The sequence below is a fragment of the Gopherus evgoodei genome, chromosome 5 (assembly GCF_007399415.2).
Source record: "Gopherus evgoodei ecotype Sinaloan lineage chromosome 5, rGopEvg1_v1.p, whole genome shotgun sequence".
Classification (NCBI taxonomy): domain Eukaryota; kingdom Metazoa; phylum Chordata; order Testudines; family Testudinidae; genus Gopherus; species Gopherus evgoodei.
In genome coordinates, this window is record NC_044326.1 from 108,031,660 (window position 1) to 108,057,805 (window position 26,146).

Below are 26,146 nucleotides of genomic sequence, written 5' to 3' on the forward strand. Positions count from 1 at the left end.
CACGGAGAGAAACCCGATCGTCCCCGCTGCATGGCCAGCCCGGGAGCTCACGGGGCGGGAGCAACCCCGCATAAGAAGCTACTTTTCTGCAACCTCTCTGGAGCTGCTACTGTGTATCTGCGCGGGTGCTGCTGGCTCCGCAGCTCCTCCTCCCGGGTCTCTGGGTGTCGCTGGGCCGGGTGTCTCCAGAGGAGGGCCTTGCCCGGATGTACTATACACTGACTCATAAGCCAATCGACACAACAGCGGCAGGCAGCGAGACACACACAGAGCCGAGCTCCCGCTTCGCTTCCCGCCTCCCCTCCCCGACAGCAGCGGCGGGGCTGGCCGGGCCCTGGAACGCACGTAGCCCCCTCCCCTGCCGCCGCCGCTCGCACCCCGAGGCGCCAGCGACGGGCGCTTGCTCCAGGGCTGCCCCTGCTGCCCGCCTCCTCCTCCCCCCCTCCCAGCCCTGGTCGCCGGCTGCTGCAGCTGCACCGCCCCAGGTCCCCGCTGCTCCCGCGTGTCCCTCCCCGGCCGCTGGATAGAGGCGCAGGCAGCTCCCCTGAGCAGCACCCAGAGCGCTGCTCTCCTCCTGGCAGGAACATGGGTAAGTCACCTTCTCCCTCCCCCCGCGGTCTAGCCCGGCTCCAGGCAGCGGTCCCCCAAAGTTATCGCCTTATTACGCGTCTGCCTCTGCCCCCGCCCTCTCTGGCATTGCTCTGCAGCACCGCGGGGCTGGGGAGACAGGAGGGACGGGGCCATGATGCCGAAACAAGTCCGCTGCTCCTGTTCCCATCCCCCTTCCCCTTCCCCCTCCCCCCTCCGTGGCTTCTGTGCGGCTCCCTGTTTTGCATCCTCTCTCCAGTCGCACTGTCCCTTTTCCGCCCAAGGCCGCCCCCTTGCTTCCCTCCTCCCTCTGGTGGACGGGCAGGAGGAGGAGGAAGACGACTTCATGCAACTTCCTCAGTAGCTCTGTCGTCTCCCCTGAGGGCCGAGGAGGCTCAGGGTGCAGATTGCTTTTGCAAGGGCTGTGTATGCTCTGAAGGGAATGGAGGGAGGGTGTCTCCACCCAGCCACGGGGTGAAGAGCACGGCTGTGGCCACGAGGACTGTAAAACCAGAGACCAGTCCATGAAATAGACGGGCAGGGACTTGCTCCGTGCTGGACTAGCGGGGTGTTTACAGGGTGTATTGCTACTGGGCTGAGTTCTCTATCTTGGTCACTTAAGGGCTGGGAACGGGTGAGACAGCAGGGAGCTGAACATAGTAATGGCACCCTATTTCTGAACTTAAAATACCAGGTTTCCTTCTCTGAAATCACAGTGCAAAGTTTCTGTGGGCTCCTGTAATATTGCCAGTTAATCCGTCAGGCTGGCCTTAGGTAGGCTGAATGTCAATTTAATAAACCGAAGGTACTCCTCAAATATAATTTGTTTTACAGTATTTGAATACAGATTTCTTAAGTGGAAGTCAAATTCTGTAAGTATTAAAGGAGATTTGGAGCAAGCGGCCATATGGGTCATTCAGCAGACTACATTTTCCCCCACTTTTGTTTCTGTAATAGACAGGTGGGATAATACATTACAAAGATTACTTGATGTTCCATTCTCACCTATGGTGTTCCTCTGCATACTTTTTGGAACCCCAAAGATCTTCATATTAGCCCCACCTCACTAGTTTTAAGTCACCACGTGTCTAGTGAAGAACTGCAGTGTTATTATCTGACTATTAACTCCCAAAGCTTGTAGGCTGATTGAGACCGCCAAAGAAAACCCACACTGATCTAGAAACTAGTGCTGCCTTAGTGTCCTCAACACTCACACCACTGGGCCATATCTCCTTGGGCTGCACCAGGAATTGAGGACAGTGTACCTCTGCCAGAGAGGCAATGTTACTGTAGTCTAATACAGTGGTTCTCAACTGGTAGTCCGGGGCCACCTGGGGGGGCCGTGAACAGGTTTCAGGGGATCCGCAAAGCAGGGCCAGTGTTAGACTCACTTGGGCCCAAGGCAGAAAGCTGGAGCTGCACCGCATCGGGCTGAAGCTAAAGGCTGAGCAATGTAGCTTTGCAGGGCCCCCAGTGGCATGGGGCCCCAGGCAGTTACCCTGCTTGCTACCCTCTAATGCCAGTCCTGGCTTTTATCTGCCAAAAAACAGTTGTTGTGGTACAGATGGGCCATGCAGATTTTATAGCATGTTGGGTGGGCCTCAGAAAGAACAAGGTTGAGAACCCCTGGGTCTAATAGTCTAAACATAGGATAAGGAGTCAGCAATTCCTGAATTCATAATCCTAGATTTGACAGTAGACTCCTGCTGCTGCCTTAGATAAGTCACTGGTTTCTTTTGAGACCATATAAATCTTTTGTCTATTACTAAACAAAAGATTTCCATGGATAGAAGCAACCTCTATACCTTAGTTTCCCTCTCTGTAAAATGGTGATAATGCTTACTTACCTTTCAGGGCTTTTGTGAAGATTATTTCACTTTTATAAAGTGCTTGGAAGAGGAAAAAACCTATGTAACTGTTAAATATAATTAATTATTTTCTCAGAGGCAGGTACTAAACCTCTGCCTTGACATTGTGATAGGGTTCTGGATGTCTCATTTATCGTAGATGAAAGGCCAACTCCTTGGATACTTACTAGGTGATTTTTAATTACACTGATCACAAGAGTAGGAATATTTATCCCAGTGTCACGATCAGATTGCTAGTGCAGAATGAATGCTGCATTCTACTCTAGAAAAGGCTCCATTACAGTTGTGGGTGAGTTTGTAAATTGCTTGCTGAATCTTTCTAGCCAAAGCTTGTTGCATAATTATGACATTATTAGCAGTGATAAGACGACCAAAAAGGATTCCCTTCAGAATCCATCAAGGATGTTCCTTACTTGTCCAAAGGAATTGCTGTTGAGCAACAAAAGGAACCAGCTTTTTTTTTCCCCCCACCCCGCCACACATCTAGATCTGATTCTGCTGCCTTTCAGGTCAATGGCAAACTTATAACCTCCTCTACAGCAGCTCATGTTGTTCTGAGGAGCCAGTGACCAAGATGGAAATCAAAGTTGCATATCCCCCCAGGTTAGTCAGCTAGCTGTTTTCTGTTATGTTTTTAGAGCAAGTGATGACTTTGGATGTTTAGGGTCTCATGATTAAGCTCAAAAAATCAATATAGTAGCTTCCCTGGCTCAATTCCGGTATGCTCTCCTTTTTTTATTTGTGCATTGTGTAACTGTTGGAACTTCTCAGAAAGTAAGTATTGAGGATGACTTTCTGCAGCACTAGTTCTCTTCCTCAAGCTTCTATTAACTTGGTAAATCATACTTGAGAATCAAGTATTTGTGGCACTGAGTACTAAATCTGTTTTATGATTAAACATACTGAATATTCTACACTTAATAAGCAGGTCAGAATGGGATTAGTAGATTCATACACTAATGATGTAAAATGGAAGCCCTGGAAAACATTCATATTCCAGTCAAAAGATTTGTGCCATTAAAGAGATCCATATGTACATGTGAGGCTGTGCGAAGTCTGCTGTTAGAATGCCTTTCCTATCTAAGAGGCTCCAACTGGTTATTCCTCTGTAGTCATTCTCCTGGCAATGATCTGCTTCTGTAGGTTTGAATTAATACATGCCCTTCCCAAAATTGTTCCATTGTCCTTTGGATTTATATTTAAGATTATTAATTCAGACTTTACTTTAAAAAATGTTCAATTTTTAGCATTAAGCATTCCTTTTGCATGCTAGGTTTCTTTAACTGTTCTTGGAAGTACAGCACTTTGAGTACTTTGGATGACACTCACTGCTATTGTTTTCTGTGCCTTTTCTAATGAACATTACTTGTGCATTTTTACCATAGTATCTCTGGTTTGCAAGGAATTTTGTAGCCAACTGTTTAAAGATTCATCTGTTTGTCTTATCTCCTGCAGTGCAATTTTTATAGTATCTATCTTGTATAGAGACTGTATTCTAAAATACTTTATTATAAAACATTATATGATATTTTATATGGGTACAATTTATTTTTATCATGTATATTAATTTCTACCTGCAGATTAGATGTTCTGGATTGTAGACTTCAGTTGTGCGTGGAGGTCTGCATCTAAATTTCTTCAAGTCTTTCTACAGCACTCAAAACAATAGCATCTGTATGCCCTTAAAAAACATACACACAAAACATCAATTCTCCTATCTAGATGTCTGGCTTAATTAAAATATTGCTCATGTATCTGTTCTCATTTTGTTACCTACCTTAATCCAATGCTAAAGAGAGACCTGAGTTGAGTAGAGACTTACATTGCCAATTTCAGGGCCCATTCTTCCCTGCGTAGTCTGTACTCATTAGTTCAGTGTGTGTGTTTCCTTGCAAAAATGTACAATGTGCTAAATATGTTCAGGAAGTGTCAGGCTTCGGGTCAGCCTGGTAGTTGAGCTATAACATATGAGATCCAGATTGTGGATGGCACAGATTGACAAAGATACAGTCCCTGTTTTCAAGAGGTTCCTTCTGTTCATCCTTTAGAGGGAGCTGAAGTGTGTTTCAGGTGAGGCTGCATGCGGTGTGACCTTGGGGAAGAAAGTAAATGGGACAAACTTCTTTTTTCTTTTTTTTAAAGTCTAATATAGTGGCAGGAGGGTGGAAGTAGATGAAAATATTCTTCCATCCTGAGAAGGTTCTTTTTACTGCTCCTCTCAATACCTGCACATGCTGTAGTGGAACATGGAAGACTCTGCTATGGTGATAATTGGTGTTGCCAGACTGGAAAAGCAAAATATTTGTACTGCACTTATAATAGAGCCAAGAGGGTTAGCAACCAACCTCTTCTACAGCTGCCATGGATTTAACTCCACAGGTTTGTCCACTGTCAGATTACTATGATCGGTATCCCACTCCTTCCCTAAAACAAACATTATTTACATTAATAGTTAAGAGAAGTGCTCATAATTCACCACTAATTAACAAATTTTACTCAAGAAAGGTTGAAAACTTGTGTATAGGATTCCCAGGCTAGACGCAAAATACACTGAAGAATTAGAGGGGAAAAATTCTCATGTCTTACTTATTCTGCTTTTCTGGTTTATTTTCTTAACTTTTTTCTATGATGTTCCCAAGTTCCTCGTCTTCATAATTACACTCTTTCATTTCTTCCCTCTGCTTTTCCTAGTTCTCCCCCTATATGCACTTCCCTCAAGGGGGTTTTGCTCTTTTCTATTTTTGTTTCTCTTCTTGGTAGCATGCTCATTTCCATTATTACTGCTTTGTTTTCTTCAGATTTCATCTGTTCTTGTGCTTCCTTTTTTTCCTCTCCCAGATTTTATTTCAATTCTGTAGATAGACACACATTCCTTGCAGACTTCTTCTTAAACTACTTCTATATATTGTGTTCTCAGGAGACATAATTTTTGAATGAAGCCTTTAACTTAATGGTATAGAGAAAACTACTAGGCCTCTTTAAGAACAAAAGAACGTAAACAGTGGTTTCAACACAGGAGCAATGCTGATTAGGGAAGATTAGTCAGACCTAAACTAACTGCTTTGGCTTCTTCAGAAGTTCAGAACTGCAGGCTTCCAGGTAATTTTGTTGAAAGGAGAAAAAAAAAAGTTACAGTCTAGAACTAGTTATTTCAGTGTCAGCATTTTAAAGATTCAAATTTTTTTGCTGCAAACTGGTCTTTGCTTTGGGAAATGACAGTACAGGCTACTATACTGGTTGATACACTCTGACTAGAACAAATACACTGGTTTTCTTCACATCTAATTATTTTAGCAAAATATAAGGAAAAATAATTTTTTTTTGTGTTACTTGTATCAGTTTGTGGATTAACCACAGAAAGGAAATGCTGATCCAGTTTTGTAGATAATAGAAGATTCACTTTCCACCATAGACTAGCCTACTGGCATGCTATGCCTTAAGGAAGTGAGAGCCCTTGCTCTCTATAACTTTGGAGGCCTTCATTACCTTTTAAGTTGTAGTTTGTTTTCCATTGTAAGCATTATTACGAACCACTAAGTTCCTAGAAAATAAAATAGAGTAATTTGTCTTGAATTGTTGATGTGTGTTCTCTAGCTAAGTCAGAACTTTTTAATGACAATTTGAGAGTTACTTGGAAAAGGCATTTTTCCCAATAAGAGATTTTGAAAGTGGCATCTTTCTCTTTAAGTGGTCTGTTGATTTCCTGTTAAACCCTCTTTCTAAAACAGCATAATCTAGAAATTGTAGATTTGTTTCAATCTCTTATTTCTGTATGAGCTTTATTCCATGGGTTTATTTTTGACAGGTATGGCCATACCAATTCACAGCCATGAAAACACGTCATGGACCATGAAATCTGGTCTCCCTCTGTGAAATCTGTATGGTATAGGGTAAAGCACACAAAAGACCAGATTTCAAGGGGGGAGACCAGTGTTTCTCAAATTGGGGGTCCTGACACAAAAGGAAGTTGCAGGGGGTCACAGGTTATTTTAGGGGGGTTGTAGTATTGTCATCCTGACTTCTTAGCTGACTTCAGAGCTGGGTGGCCTAGAGAGTGGCAATTACAGGCCAGGAGCCCAACTCTGAAGGCAGAGCTGCTGCTAGCAGCAGCGCAGAAGTAAGGATGGCATGGTATGCTATTGCCACCCTTACTTCTGCAATGCTGCCTTCAGAGCTGGGCGGCCGGACAGTGGCAGCTGCTGACTGAGGGCCCAGATCTGCGGGCAGAAGTAAGGGTGGCAGTGCCATACCAGGCCATTCTTAGTTCTGCGCTGCTGCTGGTGGCAGCTGTGCCTTCAGACCTGGACTCCCGGCCTAAAGCTGCCGCTCTCCATCTGCCCAGCTCTGAAGGCAGCAGCAGCAGCAGAAGCAGCAGCAGCACCACCACCACCAGCGGCCCGTGCAGAAGTAAGGGTAGCAGTACCACAACCCACCCTACAATAACCTTGCAACCCCACCCCCACAACTCTTTTTTGGGTCAGGACCCCCTACAATCACAACACCATGAAATTTCAGATTTAAATAGCTGAAATCATGAAATTTATTATTTTAAAAATCCTATGAACTTGAAATTGACCAAAATGGACCATGAATACAGTAGGGCCCTATTGATAAGGTTGAGTTTAAAAAAAAATGGAGTTAAACTCTATGGAAAAATGAACTTCAGCGTTCTCCTTTTGGACCAAAGATTTGCCCATTGGAACTTGTGAACACTGTAAAACAAATGGCTGTAGATGAAGGAGGCTTCAAAGTTTTAAAGACATCCTATAAAATCTATGAGCCAAGTAGTTCTGATTTAGGGAACTTTTAAGATATACATAAACACTGGTGATCTTGTAAAAATCCTTAAGACAAATAGCTGTGGTTCCAACTAGATTATAAACTTGGCAGATACCCAGAAGATCTGGTTAAATTCATAAACCAGGTAATCCTGATTCAAACTATTCTAGTCTAGACAGAGGACTCTAGTTCAAAGTACTTGTAAGATCTGCCGGCAAAGCCTGGATATATTGTCAACTTCACTATTGGAGTCCAGTCCACAGAAATGTGAAAGGTGTGCTTAAAAAGAAAGCATACCTTGCATATCTCAAACTTGAATCCCTTTGCAGACGCCATTGTTTGTAATCCCTGCAATGAAATGGATAGAAACCAAAGAAACTGTAAAGGAGTATCTGAACATCCAACTCTCAAAGTGTATCACCAATAATTTATTTTGGAGGCATCAAAAGTGACTGTTACCATTAAAATTGAATTCAGATTTGCACTTAAAAGTAATATTAAAATCCCTCTATTTCCCAGTTTCCTAGTCTCCAAATTTGGCACAAGAACTCTTCATATAGCAGTTGAATTTTCAGTGAATAGCGAGGAAAATATTTGCTAACTTTTATAAAGGAAACATTTAAAAATGCCCCATTTTTGAGATTGACCTGTTTTCCTCGTATTTCTGTGTAACCACAGTCCTCGCAAGCTCCAAATTTCTCTGAGACAGTCTAACAATATCTTTAACATAGGCCAATTCTGAACGTTTATTAAAATACAGAGACTTATTTCCCAGGTTAGAGATAATGTAATTGAGATTCACAAGATCTGCCAATGAAAACTGTTCTGGTCCATCTGCTACTTCCATTTCCTGACACTGCCAGTCTGCCTTCCTGACTAACTGTGTCACTTTAAAGAAAAATTAAATTTTTTGAAAGTTTTAATTTCCATTATTGGTTGAAGTTTTTCTATTGGCTCCGGGTCAGATTCAGCAAATCACTTAAATACATGCTTAAATTCAGTTAAGGCTTAAAGCATGTGCTTTGTTGAATTGTGGCTTTTATCTTTGACTCATCTGTTTTCTTCTGCACATATCTGGGAACGAGGTTGCGCAGCAGGGAGTATGAAATTGAAATAAGAGAGAGGTGGCTTTGGGGGATGAGCATCAGAGTATGAATGTATTGGAGGGAACAGCTAGAGGGAAAGGGATATGGGAGACAATAACGTTTGAGCTGGATTTTGAGGAGACAGGTGGAATTTATCAGAGTTGCTTCGAGACCTGAGAGGAACAACAGGCTTATGTGTGGGGACAAAGTATCTTGGAGGATGAGAGCTCAATATCTGTGCTCAGGCCTGGGAACTTGAAAGGCTCCCCTGGCAGAAGATGTAGTCTTAACCCATAGCAGATGAAGTTTTTTTTTGTTTGATTTGAAGATTATGGTGGAATTGTTTATTTTATAAATAATTGTGATAGTGCATTGTCATGATAGTTCAGCAAAACTTAAAAAAGACTAAAAATTCTGAAATGTAAAACTTCATTAGTTAAGATTGTGAATGAATATACATATAACCGCACACCATGCCTGGAACATACAGGACCTAATTAGAATATTGTACATACAACAAAAAACTCCTAAATATTTGAAAGTCAGGGAACTCAGAGATCAGGTTTCACAAACAACCTTCACTCTTCTTTGCTTTCACACCTTATCCCTGACCACACAAGATCTGCCCCTAAGATTCTCTTACATCCACATACCATGCCTCTTCTACATCTGCATTTCCAGCATAAGCCTCATACTCCACTGTCTCGTAGCACCGTCTACATATTAATATTGGAACTAATACATAAGAGCCACCAATCCATAAGCAGCCCCTCCTCCAATTCCTTTTCTCTTTTATTAACCACCTACACCTACACCTACAGTACCTACCTGTCAGAATAACCAGTTACATCAAAATAGCTGTCCCTTTCCTACCCCATATTCCTTAAAGAGACCCCTATTTTCACATTTTACGCTTCACATACAGTTTGGAGACAACACTTTTTCCTATCCACCATTCCATTATCTGCCACAGTGAAACTACCTCATCTGCCCTCCATAACCGGACTGAAAACTGTACTGCACTCAGGACCTGTAGAATTACACAGTAATTAGGGACAGATTCTGTGATGGACTCAGTTGAATTACGTAGGAGAAAACTGCAAATTTTGAAGTCCCTTAACAGTTAGGTTAGCCAAAACAACAGCAAAATAAATACAAGCAAGAATTAATTGAACATGTAAAAAATAAAAGTTGTCTTTTCTTCCCATTCTTCAACCTCTTTCTTTCCGATCCCCTCCCCCCAACATATTTAAACTCCATGCCTACCTATGCTACATCTGTTTTTCTGCATATAAAAGCCAGGGCCAGGGAGTAGCAAGCAGGGAAATTGCCTGGGGCCCCATTCCACAGGTGTCCCCGTGAAGCCAAGTTGCTTAGGCTATGGCTTCAGCCCCTGGTGGTGGGGCTTGGGGCCCCAGGCTTCAGCCCCATGCGGTGTGACCTCGGCTTTCTGCTCTGGGCCTCAGCAAGTCTAATGCTGCCCCTGCTTGGTGGACCCCTTGAAACTTGCTTGCGGCCCCCTGTTGCAAACCACTGTGTTAGATCAAAAGGAATCTAAAAGGTATCTAAAAGGGTGTCATCAGGAGGAGGGAGAAAACTTGTTCACCTTAGCCTCTAATGATAGAACAAGAAGCAATGGGCTTAAACTGCAGCAAGGGAGATTTAGGTTGGACATTAGGAAAAAGTTCCTAACTGTCAGGGTAGTTAAACACTGGAATAAATTGCCTAGGGAGGTTGTGGAATCTCCATCTCTGGAGATATTTAAGAGTAGGTTAGATAAATGTCTATCAGGGATGGTCTAGATAGTATTTGGTCCTGCCATGAGGTCAGAGGACTGGACTCAATGACCTCTCGAGGTCCCTTCCAGTCCTGGAGTCTATGAATCTATGAATGTTTTGTCATGCAGGCATGTCATATGTGTTCTGCTATCCAGCTGCCACCAGTTTCTGTTGAGGGCACGTCTCGGGGTGCCTCCTGTCTCTATGACATGGGCAGCATCTGATTATCAGCTTCTGACCTCTCACATTACAAGGCACAGGGAATATTTTAAATTAGTGGGGAAACAGAGTTTCTAACCTTAGAAATGAACTAAAGCATGTATGTGAGGGCCAGCTGCACCTCTGACCCGGTCTGTGGTCTCTCTGAGTTCACCCCCAGAGGTGTTATGCCCTTACCTTTTCTGTGGCGTGGAATCCTGCAGTTCTCCCATTCTTATACCATGTCCCAGGCAGCATGCTGTGGGTCGACTCTGCTTCCCCTGTAGGCCCAACTGAGTTCAGCACTTACAAGTTTTCTCTTCGGGAGCTGTGTCCAGTGGTAAATACAGTGACCCAAGGTAGTTTTCCTAAGCCAATGTGGTGTTTAATCTTAACAGTAGGAACAAAGAATAAGAAAAATGGGGATTTAAAACAATAAAAGGGCTAAGTGCATGTCTATCTTGCCTAAAGCTTACTGCCCCACCCTGGAACTTTAGGAAGACCTAACTTCTCCAGATCCGCAACCTCATTTCTGTGTCTGTGGCAGTCTGTTCACTGGGAACAACTCCCTCACATCTTTGGACAGAGAGTTCCTGTTTAACTGTTTCAAGTCTGTTTGATCAGTTGGCTCCCAGTACTGGGAAAACAAGTCTTGTAATTTGACTGGCACCTGAAAGTAGCATCTTTGCAGCTTAAAGCTCAGGCATTGGCTATTATGACCCCTGACAATTTTACTGGGAGAGGGATTTATCTGGGGTCATTGTGTTGCTCTACTCTCAGTTCCCCAAAAAGCCTGGCTTTAAACTAAACTAATTTATGTACATACTGTTGTAAACATTCCAGTAATCCAAAATACCTATACAGGAACTATCCCAATAAGCAGGGAACACCCAATACTCAAATTATTACAAATCAGCCCCACATCCTTCACAATGTATTTATAAAAATGCTCCATTCCTATTATGTGCTATAAAGAACAAATAAAGATTGCAGTTAGTATCGGGGCCCCATTGTGTTAGGCACTGTACATATTTATTAGAAGACATACCCCATGGAGCTTACAGTAGAGTTTAAGAGAAGACAGTGAGTGTGACCAAGAGGAGAGAAGTGGGAAGGAGGTTGAGGGCAACAGTGGCAAGATTATGCACTAACAGGCCAACAGTGTCCCAAACCGCTGCCTCTTTTTCTTAGATAACCGCTGCATATTACTATATTTTTCCATTCTGATGTGGGAAGCTGATTATAAGGTCAGGGTGTAATTCTACCACCATTGCCATAAAGCTGCAAAGTACTATGGCTCTGACTGTACTTCCAATAATATTATTATTATTCTACGAGAGCCTAGGACTCTAGATGAGATTAGAGCTCCAGTGGGGTAGGCTCTTCACAGACACAGGGCACTGATCCTGCAAAGAGCTCGGCGAGGTGGACCCACACATTATTAGTCCATAGCTTTAGATTGCAGTAGCACCCAAAATACACTTTCCAAATACACAGAGGAAGACAGTCCCTTCCCCAAACAGAGTACTGTACTCGCATTCTCCGAAACAAAGACCACAGTCATAACTGTTTCACATAGAAGATGTGGGGAAGCTGGCATGTGCATAGTGTATGTCTGACCCCTCTCTTTCCCTGCAGTCTCCTCTTTGTCTTCATCTGAAATTTTTTTAGTTTTCAAAAACTGACAAGAAACCAAAATTTTCTGTTTTGAAATGAAATTAAAAATTCTGTTTCATTTTGTCAGCAAAACCCAGAAGACTTCTCCCAGCTCTAACCAGTATTAAGTCATGCTTCAGTTTTGCCTCCTTGGATTAACCTAATATACTAATATATCAGGCAGGAATATGTGAGGATATACTGTGTATGAAAATAACTACAGCTTAAGGCCCCAGCCTTACAGTTGATACTACATTGTAGACCCTTGTGGCCACATAGAACCCCCTCTGAGTTCCACTGAAGTAACTGGGATTTTGCCCATACTGACTTAGTTGGAGGAACAGAGCCTTAAATTGCATTCTATTGATGATATCATGCAAAATGCTACATCTCTAGTTCCTTCCAAGATATAGCTCAGAACTGTGGAATCTTTTGGTCACAATAATGAAAATATGGACCCTGGGTCAATTTTGACCATCAGAAGCATATTATTGCTGTTACATTTCTTTGTTGATAAGTGAAGGAAGCTAATCAAAATCAGTATAGCACAGGAAATAGTGTCAGATTGAGATTAGTCATCACATGATATTAAAAAACAAACAAACAAAAACAAATCAGAAGTGCCATAGAGTTCAGTGGGAAGTTTTGCTTAGAAATTGGTGGAATGATACGGTTTATAATAATTTGTTATATCTAAGAAGAAACCAATTTAACATAGAAAAATATTCAGATTGTTAGAAAATATCCTGGAAACGGAAAGAGGCGGCATGGTGTCAAATTATTAATATACACACAGTGATCTTTGTTCTGTCTTGTAGTGACATAAGGAGAAAGAAAAATCATTTTTCAAGAGTCAGTGTTTCAACATCCCTTTTCATGTCCCTGTAGATAGTGGCTTTTGATGTCTGATAATAGTAAGGACGCATATTCCCACAAGGTTTCAGGGACCTCTCTCTAGGGCTGCTATGCATAATATTTCCAACAACACATATCAAAAGAATGTAGATATAAGGCTCCAAAGGCTGGAGACTTTGATTAGGGCAAAAAGTGACTCAGTCCACTTAATTAGAATACATTTTCATCCTCAGAGTTATCTGATATACTTATCTGTCTTTCCCAAGACAACAGAAGTCCCCTTTACAATGGAAGAGTAAGAATCCCAGTTCACTTCTTGGCAATTGAGGGTGGGGGGGAAGCATGCTCAGAAGCATTGAAAGAGTTCTTAGATTTTACATTTTGGTCATAAATTTGAGTTCAGCACACATGTCCAATATGAAACAGATGGTTGGATAGACAAATGCCCTAGATATTAGATAACAAAGCACTTTATGTTAACAAGGGGTGGGTTTGTTGTTGTTTTTTTAATGTAATTGTAATCAAGGCCTCTTGATATACATCTATGGATGTGAGTTATACTATTGTTCTAGCATGTTCTGGTACTTCAAATTCTAGACAGCTTGCAGGAATTCAAAGACAACGTATTTTAGGAACCATGTAAGCTAAAATTACCAACCTTTCCAAGGTCAGAAATGGAAACCTACATAATTAAAAAATAATAATAATTTGGCTGCACAAAGAGAACTAGTTAATTTTTTGAAGACTGTTATGGGCTGTATGTTTCATAAATTGATCATTTTTGGCAGCTTCTCTGAAACACTCTGCTGTTTGACGTATATTATTTTTTAATACTGTTTCTCAAAATTTATTCTCTTTAAAAGGACCTTTTCCAAATGTGTCTTGAAATCAGAGGTATGTTGATGAGTTTTTGTTTATATTAGGTTTAGGCTGGACTTGGAGTTACAGGTTTAATGACTAGGTGAAAGGATTGGTATCAGATTTGACAACTGGAAATCCTGTAAGCTGTTCTTATAAGATTTTTGCATGAATGCCAGAAATATTGAAAAAGCAGCTAATCTCTTAAGATTTTGGCCACATCTGAAGTGGAGCTAGAAAAACAAACAAAAAACAACCAGGCCTCCTCTAGTTTTGGCCATAACCTGGAAACAAAATGTGAAATAGTTCTTGTTTTTGAAACCCTGGTCTAGAAATTCAAAGGTATTCAGATTATGAGAGGTTCTAGCTTTTGCCTTTCTCAGAATTTTATGTTGTTTTTAGGTAAATAATGGAAGTGCTTAAAAATAAAATCTGAGTGGGATCTCAGTGGCATGTAAGCACTTACTTAACTTTAAATATATTAATAGTGACTTCAGTGTAATTACTCATGTGCTTAAAATTAAGGATGTGCTCAGGTGCTTTGCTGGATCCATGCCCAAGACCTGTGTTTCAGACTCTGGTGTCCTGTATTTTCCCTTTGACGGCCTGAACTCCTGTCTAGGCAGTTATGTGAAGGAGAAACTGACTCGAAGCAATTGCTTTAAAATTTAAAAGTGACAAATATACAAGCAATTGAATTTTAAACCATTTTGCCTAAAATATTATTTATAATATTTAAATCTGTGGTGATCTTTTGTAAGTGAAGGAGGATATCAGTTTTTTCTTCAAACATTAATTTAAATTTATTAAATTTAGCAATTAAATTAGTTTAATTTAGAAATATCAGTTAATCTTTAATACTGGATAAGAATCAGTTTCTTCCCAATGGCTGTTTACTGGAAACAGTACAATCATTCCTGTTTAAAAATATTCATTTTCTCTTTGCTGCAAGAGGTTCTAACTGAAGCTTGCTGCCAGAAGCACAAGATAATGCTGATATTACTTCATATGTGTTGTATAACTTAACTGTATATAAACAGTGCCGTCATTAAAGTATTGCTTTAATGGTAAAGTGTACAATTTAATCTGCATTAACTCATGCGCAAATTAAACATCCAAAAAATTCACACTTACCTCTTCTTGGCATATAATATTGACCACATGCAAAGGGATCCATTAACCTAGCTGTCAATTCATTGCCTGCATGTTGTCTTCACACAGAATTAAAGTTCTCTTCAACTAGTTTCCCAGTTCAAGAAGCAGATAGAATTTTATCCAACCATATTTATGTAGCACAGACAACACACAGCATAGGTTTTTGATGGTCAGGTTGTGTGTTCATATTACAGCGCATGGGTGCCACACTTCTATGACCCTAATCCTGTAAAGGGTTCCATGTGGGTGGCCTTTTATGTCTATACTAACCCTTTGCTAGATCAGGGTTTTGGTTTGTGCGCCAAATTCTGCTTGGTTACTTGCAGCAGTACAACTCCACTAAACCCAGTAAAGCTACCCTACCATTATGCTGGTGGAAATAATTTAGCCTTTGTATGCTTCCATCTGAGACATTCTTGCTTCGTGATCTAGAACAATCTGAGGGTAATGTAAAAGTGTCAAACAGGGGGTCTCATTAATTTGTCATGGAAGATCTCTAGTACTCAACACAGCTAATAAATAAAAGCCAAGCTTCTTTTGACACAGAGATGTTTAGCTTTACTTACCTCTCTTTTTTTGGAATAAAAATATACTGGTATATCAAATGATTGTGCTTCAGAATTTAAACTTTTACATATTACAGCACTTTAATGCTCTGAAGCCAGATCAGTTTTAAAAAGTTTATTTTGTCATATTTGAAAGTCTGCTCTCAACTAAAAATTGCTCTCTGTTCATTAAGCTGTCATAAAAAAACACCTACCCCCAAAAAACCCCACATGGATTATTTGAAGAATATTTCAGCATTTGTGAACTGAAAGATAAATAGCTGTTAACTCAGATTTGATTCAAAGCCTATTTGCTGCTTCTAACTTAAGCAAAAAAAATGGGTCTGATTCCAGTCTCAGTTCACTTTTGTTACTTCTGATTTACACCAGTATAAGGGTGATTAGAACCCAAGAATTCTCTTGTTGCCCTGCATCACGCTTAATCATTTAGGTTCATGTAAAGTGAGTGCATAGTTGGTGTAAAACACTAACCAAGTCAGAATGGTAGTGTTTTACAATCACATTGCCGTGGTGTAACTGACTACTCAAAGTGCAAGGTAGCAGAATAAAGCCAACAATGTTTTCATGATATTTGAGTTTGGAACTCAAACGAGTTTGGAAGAGTCTGGTTTCCAGATATTCACTACTGTTTAGTAGCATTAGGATTTATGGGCACCATCTTGAGTGCTAGCAAAGACCCTCATTTCCCACTGAAGTAACTCAAAGTTGCAAGTGCTCTGAATGTCAAGGAATCAGCATCACCATGGAATCAGGCCTTGTATTCTTAAAAGCTGTGGTCTCTGCAGTGCATCATGACGTCAAACAGATAGGTGAGTAGGGCTGACGCTCCATGCATTAGGGAGAAAGGGTACACATACTGTGGGTGACAGACACACAAAGAGGGCACTATTATATAGAAGATATAGTACTGATCTCTACCATACATTGCACTTCCCTCTTTACAGTGTTTTATAAACATTAAATCACTTCTCAAAACACCTTCTGAGGCAAGTGAACAAAATATTATCCCTATTTTATAAATGGGATAACTGAGAGAGAGGAGTTAAAGAGACCAAGCCAAATTTAACCCAATATTTAGGTTTTGTACGAGGAGTTTTTACAAAATATCAGAACAATACAGACAATTAAAATAACAGGAGATTTTTCTAAATGCAAAAAAATGAAATCACCCCTTGCAGTGTTTGCAATTTAAAGGACTGAAGCCTCTTGTTAGCACAGGAGAACCATAAAAAGAAACTGACAGAAACAAAAGTGTTAATTGACTAATTTTTATTGTCTTAAACTTTAATGTGCACAAAAACAAACAGCATAACTAGGGAAGTGTACACTCTTAATGTTTTAATAACCTCTAAGGTGTTATCAGTTCCATAGATAAGGAAATTAAGATTTCAGTTTTTAACCTGAAACTGCCTCTTTAAGTGGCTTGCTGAACATGCTGGGGAAGTCCAAGTCTGAGCCAGAATCGAAAATAGGAGTTTGGCTCCCATTACTATGTTCAGATGACAACTCTCTAATTGCCTAAAAATGTGAAGGTATCTGCTGATTTTTATAGTTATTTCATTATATGCATATTACCTAGCACCTGGGATGTTTTTAACCTGTTTTCATAGGAATTTGGGGACTTGCTAAAGGTTAATCTGCTTTGTTTATAAACAGTTTACAGCCATCACCTCTGTGTGATACAAACATTCCATGCCATCTGTGTCATGTACCTCATTGTCTCATATAATGTTTTGACTGTAGATTCTTACCATAAAGCATGCAGTTAAAAATCTGTTGTAACCTCTTCTTCCAAATTGTAAGTTGTGCTAAAGCTTTTTTTAGCTTTGTCTAGTAGGATAAGTGACATATTCCAAGCTACCAGACTGTCTGAGATTCTTCCTTTGGCTAAGAAATGTCTTCTCAGGCAGGTGTACGTATGGAGATATTAATGCATCGTGTTGATATTTGAAAGTGTGAACTTAATTGTAACTTTCAGTGTTTATTTTTCATCTGATGACTATAATGTAGAGAATGCTCTCTGTGCTCCTGTTCTGCTCATCATGGCTTCCCACAGGATCATAGGGTTTGAGCCAGAGGACTTATTAATGTTAAGAATCTTCCATCACATTCAACAAAATTTGCTATTCCTCAATGGCAAGGTATTAGCTTCCATTGTTTTTCTAATCTGATTGTCCTTTCCTGTACATGAATTCCAGTAGCAGTGGAGAATGACCTTGAGCAAATGCAAGACAAGAATTTCATAATAATAAAAATAAATATATTTAGCGTAACCAGGGGATAAAATTCTTGATTTTTAGATGCATGATGGAATCTTCTTCTAGTAAAGCACTGGGGATTTTTCTCTCTCAACCTTAAACTTACTACAGTTGTAACTGGAACAGAATGATGTCTACTTCGTAAAATAGCCCTTGCTCCTGCTCACCACCCCAGGAGTGGTAGCAGAACACAGGCAACTACAGGTGTGGAGCTTGTGGAAGTGTATATGTTTGATTCTCCACTATTATGCACCTTGTATACTCATTTGGCTCTATGCAAAGTGGATGTCAAGCACTATTTTTCCAGAGTAGTAGAGTTTGCACTCACTTTGCACAGGTAACTGTACAAGGTAGTGGAAAATCAAGTCCTAAATCTTCAACTCCCATCAATAGAAGCAATAGCAAGACCAGCTCATCTCTTCATCCTGTGCCAAGATCACTTTTATGAAAACCAGAGCAGATAAGCTCCTATTTCTTCCCTCCTAAGAGCACATTCAGCAAGTCTGACTTTGTCTACAGTGGGGATTTACCCCAGTTACAGCCACTGATGCTTGTAGGATTAGGGAAACCTATAGACTGCAGTTGGAACAGGTACAGTTCGTCAATTCCAAAAGTAAGCTGTATCACTGTTTAGAATAGTTTTGCCTTGTCTATACTGAGGGAGACTAGAGTTGTGATCTTTATTTTAAAGTGTAAACTGATTGCCAGTTAACTCACATTAACAGAATTGTAAACACTAGTGTGAACATTCCACAAAGTTTTCTCTGGGACTCTAGGCTGAGATGTAGGGTAACTCACAAAATTTTGTGTCCTGAACAAATGTTTGTTGAGTACCTAGATCAGCATTTAGAATTGTGCTAGGAAATATGAGTTAATTGTGTCCTGAGTTAAATGATTGCCATTTAGACACACTCTAGCAGTTTATTTCTGGATAGTTGCAAGATGGTTGAAATCCCATGTACTCAAGGCCTGAGAGGCAAGATTTCCTCTTATCCCATTCCCTCACAGTGAAATAGAAATTTCTGCTCAGTTAGAGAGGATAATAGAGGATAACAACAATTGCCTTTGAATACAGCATTTAGCACTACAGGTGAAAGAAAACTCCAGTACCCCAACGGGATTAGCACAATGGATCCTGAAGAGTTACTTTGAATATAAGGGGACTGAAAATCCATTGAAATGCAAGCATTTCAAGATTTTTTTATTTTGCACTATAAATGGTGTTTCACTGGCCCATAGCCCCAAAGATATTAGGCACCTGAATACTTTTGGGAATCTGAGCCAGTATAACCAAGTTTCTTTCTTTCTCTGTGTACATTTTTTGAATTACTGTAACTATCTAGTCACAAGTGGGGAATTTGTGCACTGAAAAAGAACAGGAGAATTATCAGTCTGGATATATGAAGTGCCCAGCCTCAAATCTGACATCATTATCAGTGCTTCTTGAGAAGTTGCTTTATAATGGAGCTATGGATGATCTATCCTCAACTGCAGTAAAAGGGAACTTTAAATCATCAGCTATTAATACCAAATTATTCATCATTGTGGCCATACATACATATTTTAAATGATGCATATCTGGGGAGAGGGAAGATTCTAGACTGCTTGTGCTTGTAGGCCAATATTAACGGATTTTTAGTCTTTTCTGATACATTTTACTTTAAGGATCAATATCTGACTGCATTAATTAGCATTATCTCAACTACCTTAGTGGGATGCTTTTATGAATTAATAAAATTGAGAGGAATATTAAGATCTCACCAATGCAATTTTTTCCTTCTTATTTGCAGCTGCTGGAAGTAAATGGATCACAGCATGCAACAATGCTGTATTGACTTATGCCTGCTGAAACAGAAGCATCCTGGTCTTTTCCCATAGATTGATCAGACCTCTAACATGTCAAGCATAGTTACAATTGTCATCAGCGTCTGCCCCATACTATGCAATAGTCCATCTTTCTATTCAGATTGTGTCTTATAAGCTCTCTATTGTAATATGTGACAACTTCTAAGGCTCTCCCTTCCTTCCATTTTCAGTACCCCAGTTATAACTGTGAACAGAAGTTTTGAGAAAAATAATGAGAAAATTAAAATTTGTAGGAGGGATTCTTCCCCAACTGTGGGTCCTTTATGCCTCCAGCAGCATATAGGGGTTGTGAAAGCCCCACAGCGGCACTGGGTAGGGCTGTGGTAAACAGCCTTATAAATCTCTCTCAAGCCCTGGTGCAGAGGGCATATAAGGCGTGGGGCTGGGGACGTGTTGGGGTAGTCTTCAAAGTACTAATTGCTACAAAGATTTCTGTGCTGCTCTAGGTGGTGGAGTAGCCCATAGGCAGCTCCTAGGAGTCTGATGTAAATTAAAGTAGTCCCTCGGTTCTTACCTAAGTTTTAGCCCAACCCTCATTCCCATCCACACAGAAAATCATCTGACGGAAATTCTTTAATCCTTGGATAGTTTACCCAGCTGAGGGTAATAAATTAGAACCCAAGCTCTGGTTTTACTCTGTCTGGAACCTGCCCATTTTGCAGTGAGTGATTTTTGCCTATATCCTCAAGTGCCGATAGTCCTCCAATGCCCTTCCCACAATTCTTCCTGAAAGACAGCAAGTTCTTGCACAACTGAGAGAGGAAAGACACGTAGAGTGTCTTAGCACAAAGAGCCATGAGACAGGTGACCAGGCATACATGGGCCAGTACAGAAACAGTAAGGACACAATAATTTCTTACATTTCCCATAGCAGAAATATACCAGTTACCAGTCTAGTCCAACACAGATAGGGGTTTGCTGTGGAACACTTGCACCCAATCTATGCTAATCCAGGTGCCAATCACTTGGGCTAACTGCAGTGTAGAGAGAGTCTAATTTATGGTATGGGCTGCAACAGCCCCTGTGACAGTCCAGAATTGGGCTTATGGTCACCTTTGTCCTCTCCTTTCTGGACTGTGCACCGGCCCAGCCCTAACTATACAAAGGATTGTCAATAGATAGTAACATTCGTTTTTGGGGTAGTCTACAGAGAAACATACTGGCATAATTATACCTGTATAACTATATTGACCTACTTATATCAATATAACTATTCGTATTCATGAATTAGAGTGCCTTTTTCCAGTTTAACTTGTATTGCTTTGGAAGCAATATAAGCTAACCCATATACATACACAATTACGTCAGTAAATTTCCTTTCATAGACAAGCCTTGAGTAAACAGCTAATACCAGGACTTCGAACCATCAAAAATCTGTTGCTCCCAGACATCTACCCTGATCCTGCAAACACTTAAGTAAATTCATTCAATATTTTCATTAATGACTTAGGTAATGTAGTGAAGAGTATACTTGTAACATTTGCAGATGACACCAAGAAAGAAAAGGGGTGGGGGACCAGTTAAGTCTTCAAATAGATTAAGGGCTGTTATAAAGAGGACAGTGATCAATTGTTCTCCATATCCACCTGTCTGAGTTCACTGACTGCTGGTGACATCTCCTGCTGCCCGTCCTGGGGATTCGCTTGAGCCCGGCATTGCGCCCTCCCTTGACAGTGCCTCTCCCATCATCTTCCCACCTTGTGGACGCCTCTCAATCTGGGAACTGCAGCCTCCTCTTCATGACTCAGCCTTACAGCTAGGTCACTATCAATGTTCCCTCTAATTGTCCCCACATGTGTGCAGAATGAATTTTTTATGTGCAACAATATGGTGGGGCCAAGGGGTTCAGAGTGTGAGAGGGGCTCAGGGCGGAGGCAGAGGAGTGAGGTGGGTGAGGGCTCTGACTGGGGTTGCAGGCTCGGGCGGGAGGGAGATGAAGGATTTGGGGTTATCATGTTCCCTGCCAGTCTTCTCTTCTCCAAACTAAACAAACCCAATTTTTTCAATCTTTCCTCACAGATCATGTTTTCTAGACTTTAAATACGTTTGCTGCGCTTCTCTGGACTTTCTCCAATTTGTCCACATACAGGGTGAAAGTGGGCCAGTACAGTGCACCGGTAACAACTCGCACCGGCCCGTACCCAGCCCCATTAAAGCACTGCTATGGCAGCGCTTTAATATTCCTGCCCCTTTTGCCTCCCCCGTTGGCAGCCCTGCTGGTAGGGTCCGAACCGGCAGGGCTGCCGATGGGAGGCAAAAGGGGCAGGGACATTTTGCCGCCCATCTTGGCCGCCACCGGGCGGCGGAGGGGAGCAAAGGAAGCAGCTGCCCAGGGCTGGCAATTTAAAAGGGCCTGGGGCTCTGGACGCTGCTGCTGTGGTAGCTGAACCCCTAGGCCTGCCTCTTCCGCCCGAGGCTTCGCCCCTTCCTGGGGCTAGAGCCAGCCCCGGCCCTGTAGCGGTAAGTATCCTGAGTTACTTTCACCCCTGTCCATGTTCCCCAAAATATGGTGCCTAGAACTGGACACAATATTCCAGCTGAGACCTTATCAGTGCTGACTAGAGTCGAAGAATTACTTCTCATTTTGACTTAAAACACTCCTGCTAATACATCCCAGAATGATGTTTGCTTTTTTTGCAACAAAAATTTATTGTTGACTCATATTTAGTTGGTGATACACGATAACTTCCAGCTCCTTTTCTGCAATACCGATTCCTATGCAGTCATTTCCCATTTTTTATTTGTGGACTTGATTGTTTCTTCCTGAGTGGAGCACTTTGCATTTGTCCTTATTGAGGTTTGTTCTTGAGGGTGAGGTTTTTAAGTTTTTTTTTCTTTAAAGATGTAAATGTATAGTGGTTTTTTTTGGGGTTGTATTTTTTTTTCCTGTTGTGATTTGCCAGATTTTCCTCCTTCAAAATAATCCCATGGAATACATTTGCAATGGTTATATACTTTATCATCTTATTAAGTCTAACATTCATCCAAAGTGGTCTTCAGTAATACTTGAGTCCTGCAGTGTTGGGATTATGATTTACCCAGCTGTTCATGTGGACTGAAATGTGTTGTGTGAAAACATCAGTGTCCCCTTTATTGCACTGTCATATAATTCTAAGTAAATAAAATTCTAAATGCATCCTAAAGGTTAATGATCACTTAGAATTTCAGTAATTATACAGGATACCTAAGACTTTTGGTTTAAAAGTATGGTTACTATGGAGCGTTTAAAGGACCATTTTAATTCCATCATCTGATTAGACTGCAGCTTTGAGTCAGTTTTGTATGTAAGCTTGGTAGAATTCTTATCCTCAAGAGAGCATCCAAGTTGATCATAAAAATACAGTATATTCATGCTGATGCTGTATGTCCTATGCATTCCTAAGTGAGAAGAAATAACTGGATTATTAGATAAATCTTTTTAGTGATCAAGATTTGCCAAAGATGGACACTAATCTCTGTAACACCAGATTTAAAAGGTGTTCGTAATAATTCTAGAGTTCCTTTTTTTGCCCTAAAAGCTTCTAGATTTGTGATACTGAGATTTGACAGGAACTTTAAACATCCCAAGCCAGTTGTAAATGACTCAGACACTGATTCTGCAGTTTACAACATGGGGCATAGCAGTCTGCCCACAAGATATAACTTGTTGGCCTGGGGCCACAGTATTCAGTACTGTCACTGCTAAACTGAAGAACTAATGGCATCAGATGAACAGGTGTGGTCTTACTAGCCAAGAACTCGTATCATACAGGGTTGACTTACATTCCTTCATACCCTTCTTTGCTGCCGGAGAACTTTATCTCCCTTTTCTCCAGGCATTAGGAGATTGTTACTTTTCCATCAGCCCTTTTTTGATTAAAGGAAACTGTTGAATTGCAGATTGTAAAAAATGTATTTCAGTAGATAGAAAAGCAATTCTGATATTCCGTTGTCTTTGCATTCCCTCTGTTCCTTGGATAGAAATATTTCACTCAAAGTAAGTTTGTAAACAAATATACACAAATTTAATCATCATTACCATAGATCACATGAATATGGCAACTAAAGGATCTTTGTGATTCCAATGCACATTTCTAATAGTCTTTTTATAACACTTTTTCTCTAGAAGGAAAAGCATTAGTACAAGTTACAAATGATTTCCATTATAATCTCTTATTTTCAGGCACTCATAGATTTCTAAAAAGATATTTTTTGGGGCTGAAACTTTCCATGCTTAGTCTCAGCCCACAGGTACATTTTTCTTATCGAAAATTTGAGATACCTGGGTAAGCTTTTAGCTTATCAGAAAAATATTTTTCCATTACTGTTTTAGACAGGAGAATAGCAGAGCCACAAAATTTTGACAGATGAAACTTTGCATGCACACAAATAATCTGCAATTAAGACTAGTGCCTGTGCCAGGTTTGATGGGGGAAGTAAAAAAATAAGTAATTAAATACTAATGAAAAATCATGTTGGATAAATCTGCATGAGCAGCTGCTAGGATTTTAACAGTCTGATGAAAATCTGTCGCCTTTGTGACATCACTGCAGTCTCTGTATGTTTCAGTGAAAATCTTCCCAAAAACCTGCCTTATTATCAAGGACTAAGAGACTGCAATGGGAAAAAAGTAGTGAATGAGATGATTTTAGGCTGGTAATTTTGTAGGTGGGTGGGAGAATGGAATTGCACCTTTCTTCTTTTTTTTAAAATAAAATCTAAATATTAGTGATTTTGTGATCTGGAGAAATGTCCACTAGACAGTGAACTGATACCATGAACCTCACTCATGATTGAAGCAGAATTTTCTAACAACCCTGAATCACAGAAAGGAGAGGGCCACAAGGTGCTTAGTATCAGGTTTCTGTGGTGTTCACCAAGTCAATTAAACTACTACCTGCCATCTAGATAATGAAAGTTGTCTAAGTTTTAATGAGACATTTGTGAGTTTATTCTTAAAAATGTTCATTTGCTTTTCATTGCTCCATTGTATATTTTCTTTGTGTGCTGAAGAGTAGAAAACAATGGAGCATATACCACTCCTGTGTACATTTTCCCTCTTGCGGTTCCCTCTTGAGGTTCACCAGAGGTGCGGGGGTATGAGCAGAAGCCCTCGGCTTGTGAACGTCTACATGTTTCTCACTTCCTTGGCCAAGTGGAGGATAGGTTTTTTCATGGAGGTAACAGGCCAAGGCAACTATGCTAACTCAGACACCATTATGATATCTGCCATATAAGAACCTAGATAAACTGGACCCAGCGGTATGAAGGATTGTTTGTTAGAGTGAGTTGATTGATCTTGGATAGCCCTGGAACAAAACTGATGTTAGCTTTGGAGAAATCTTGTCCTTCTGTCTGGCAAATAAGTGCCATGTGTTGTAAGATATTTAAACGAGTCAGAGTTCAAAAAGGAACTAAAGGATTAAGAGCCTACGTGCTTTTGAAAATCCCAATAGGTGCCTAAGTATCTTTAAAAATCTGTCCATATGTCCATAATTATAGAGCTTGCACTCCATCATCATCATCATGCTCTGGCATTTAGTAAGTCTTTTCTAGATTTTTTTAAAGTTCAGGAGCTTTTCGTAGCTTAGATGATGTTGTTCCATTGCTCTGTCTGTTTTGTGTTCTGTGTTAGATTGCACTTTGGGTCCTAATCATGTGTGTTATGGCTTTAAAAAAGATTATAACAGTTTATTTTAATAAAGACCGTAGAAAGAATCTGTAGGTTTATTTGAAAAGATTGACAAACAGTGGGTGACAAAGCTAAGCCCCTCTTTTTATTCAGATCCCTCCAAAAAACTCAATTTAAAAATATATACATTCGTGGTTATGAATTCATAACCACGAATGTATATATTTTTAAATTCATTTTCTTTTGTATCCTTTTTACAAGCCAGAACTTGCAAACACTTATGCACACGAGTACCTTTACTCACAAGCGCAATCCATTAGGATTGCTAAAGTACTTGGAGAATCAGGCCCTAAGTCTGTCTTTTAGGCTCTGATGCTGCAAAGACTTAACTATGTGCGTAATCCCATTGAAGGGAAAGTCAGATGTAAGCAAACTTTAGATTCCATTTATCCACATCTGAAACGGCACCTGCTGCTCTACATTACTCCAGCACCAGCCAGATACTGCACCAGCTGAGGATCTGGCAGGACACTGGTTGCTCTTCCCCGGCCTCTGGTAAGCCCACTCTCTGCTGCCTGCCCAACCCACACCCTACTCAGGGCAGGTGTGAGTGGCAGAGAGACAGCTATATCAGTTTTACACCACTTAAGGGTTCCCTTGTGTCTGGGGGAATCCTCCTCTGCCTCTTCTGAGCACTTTACTGGCTGCCTTGCACTGTCGGGGCTGAGGACAGAGCCAAACTTTTCAGTGCTACATAAATGAAACATACAATTCACCATCACCATCACAGATGTTGGTTTTTGGCAGGTCATAGATTGTATTTTCATGGTAAAACTGGATATAGATCAAGTGTAGTATCTTCAGCACGCTACGGGAGTTCGGGATGCCGGAGACCTTTCTACGCCTGATCCGGGAACTCTACGAGGGCTGCAGCACCACCATCCGTTCGGTAGAAGGAGAAACCGCCGAGATCCCGATCCACAGCGGCGTGAAACAGGGCTGCCCCCTCAGCCCGATCATCTTCA

General features: G+C 40.8%; 1 protein-coding gene across 3 annotated transcripts in view; it reads left to right on the top strand.

Moving 5' to 3' along the window:
* The first annotated feature begins 244 nt into the window (after positions 1 to 244).
* RAP1GDS1 (Rap1 GTPase-GDP dissociation stimulator 1) overlaps positions 245 to 26,146 on the top strand; it is a 177,254-nt gene continuing 151,352 nt past the window's right edge. For all 3 annotated transcript variants that reach the window (XM_030564400.1, XM_030564402.1, XM_030564401.1), the window contains exon 1: positions 245 to 589. In XM_030564400.1, the coding sequence (XP_030420260.1) occupies positions 586 to 589 (4 nt within the window). In that variant the 5' untranslated portion in view covers positions 245 to 585. The remainder of the gene's footprint in view (positions 590 to 26,146) is intronic.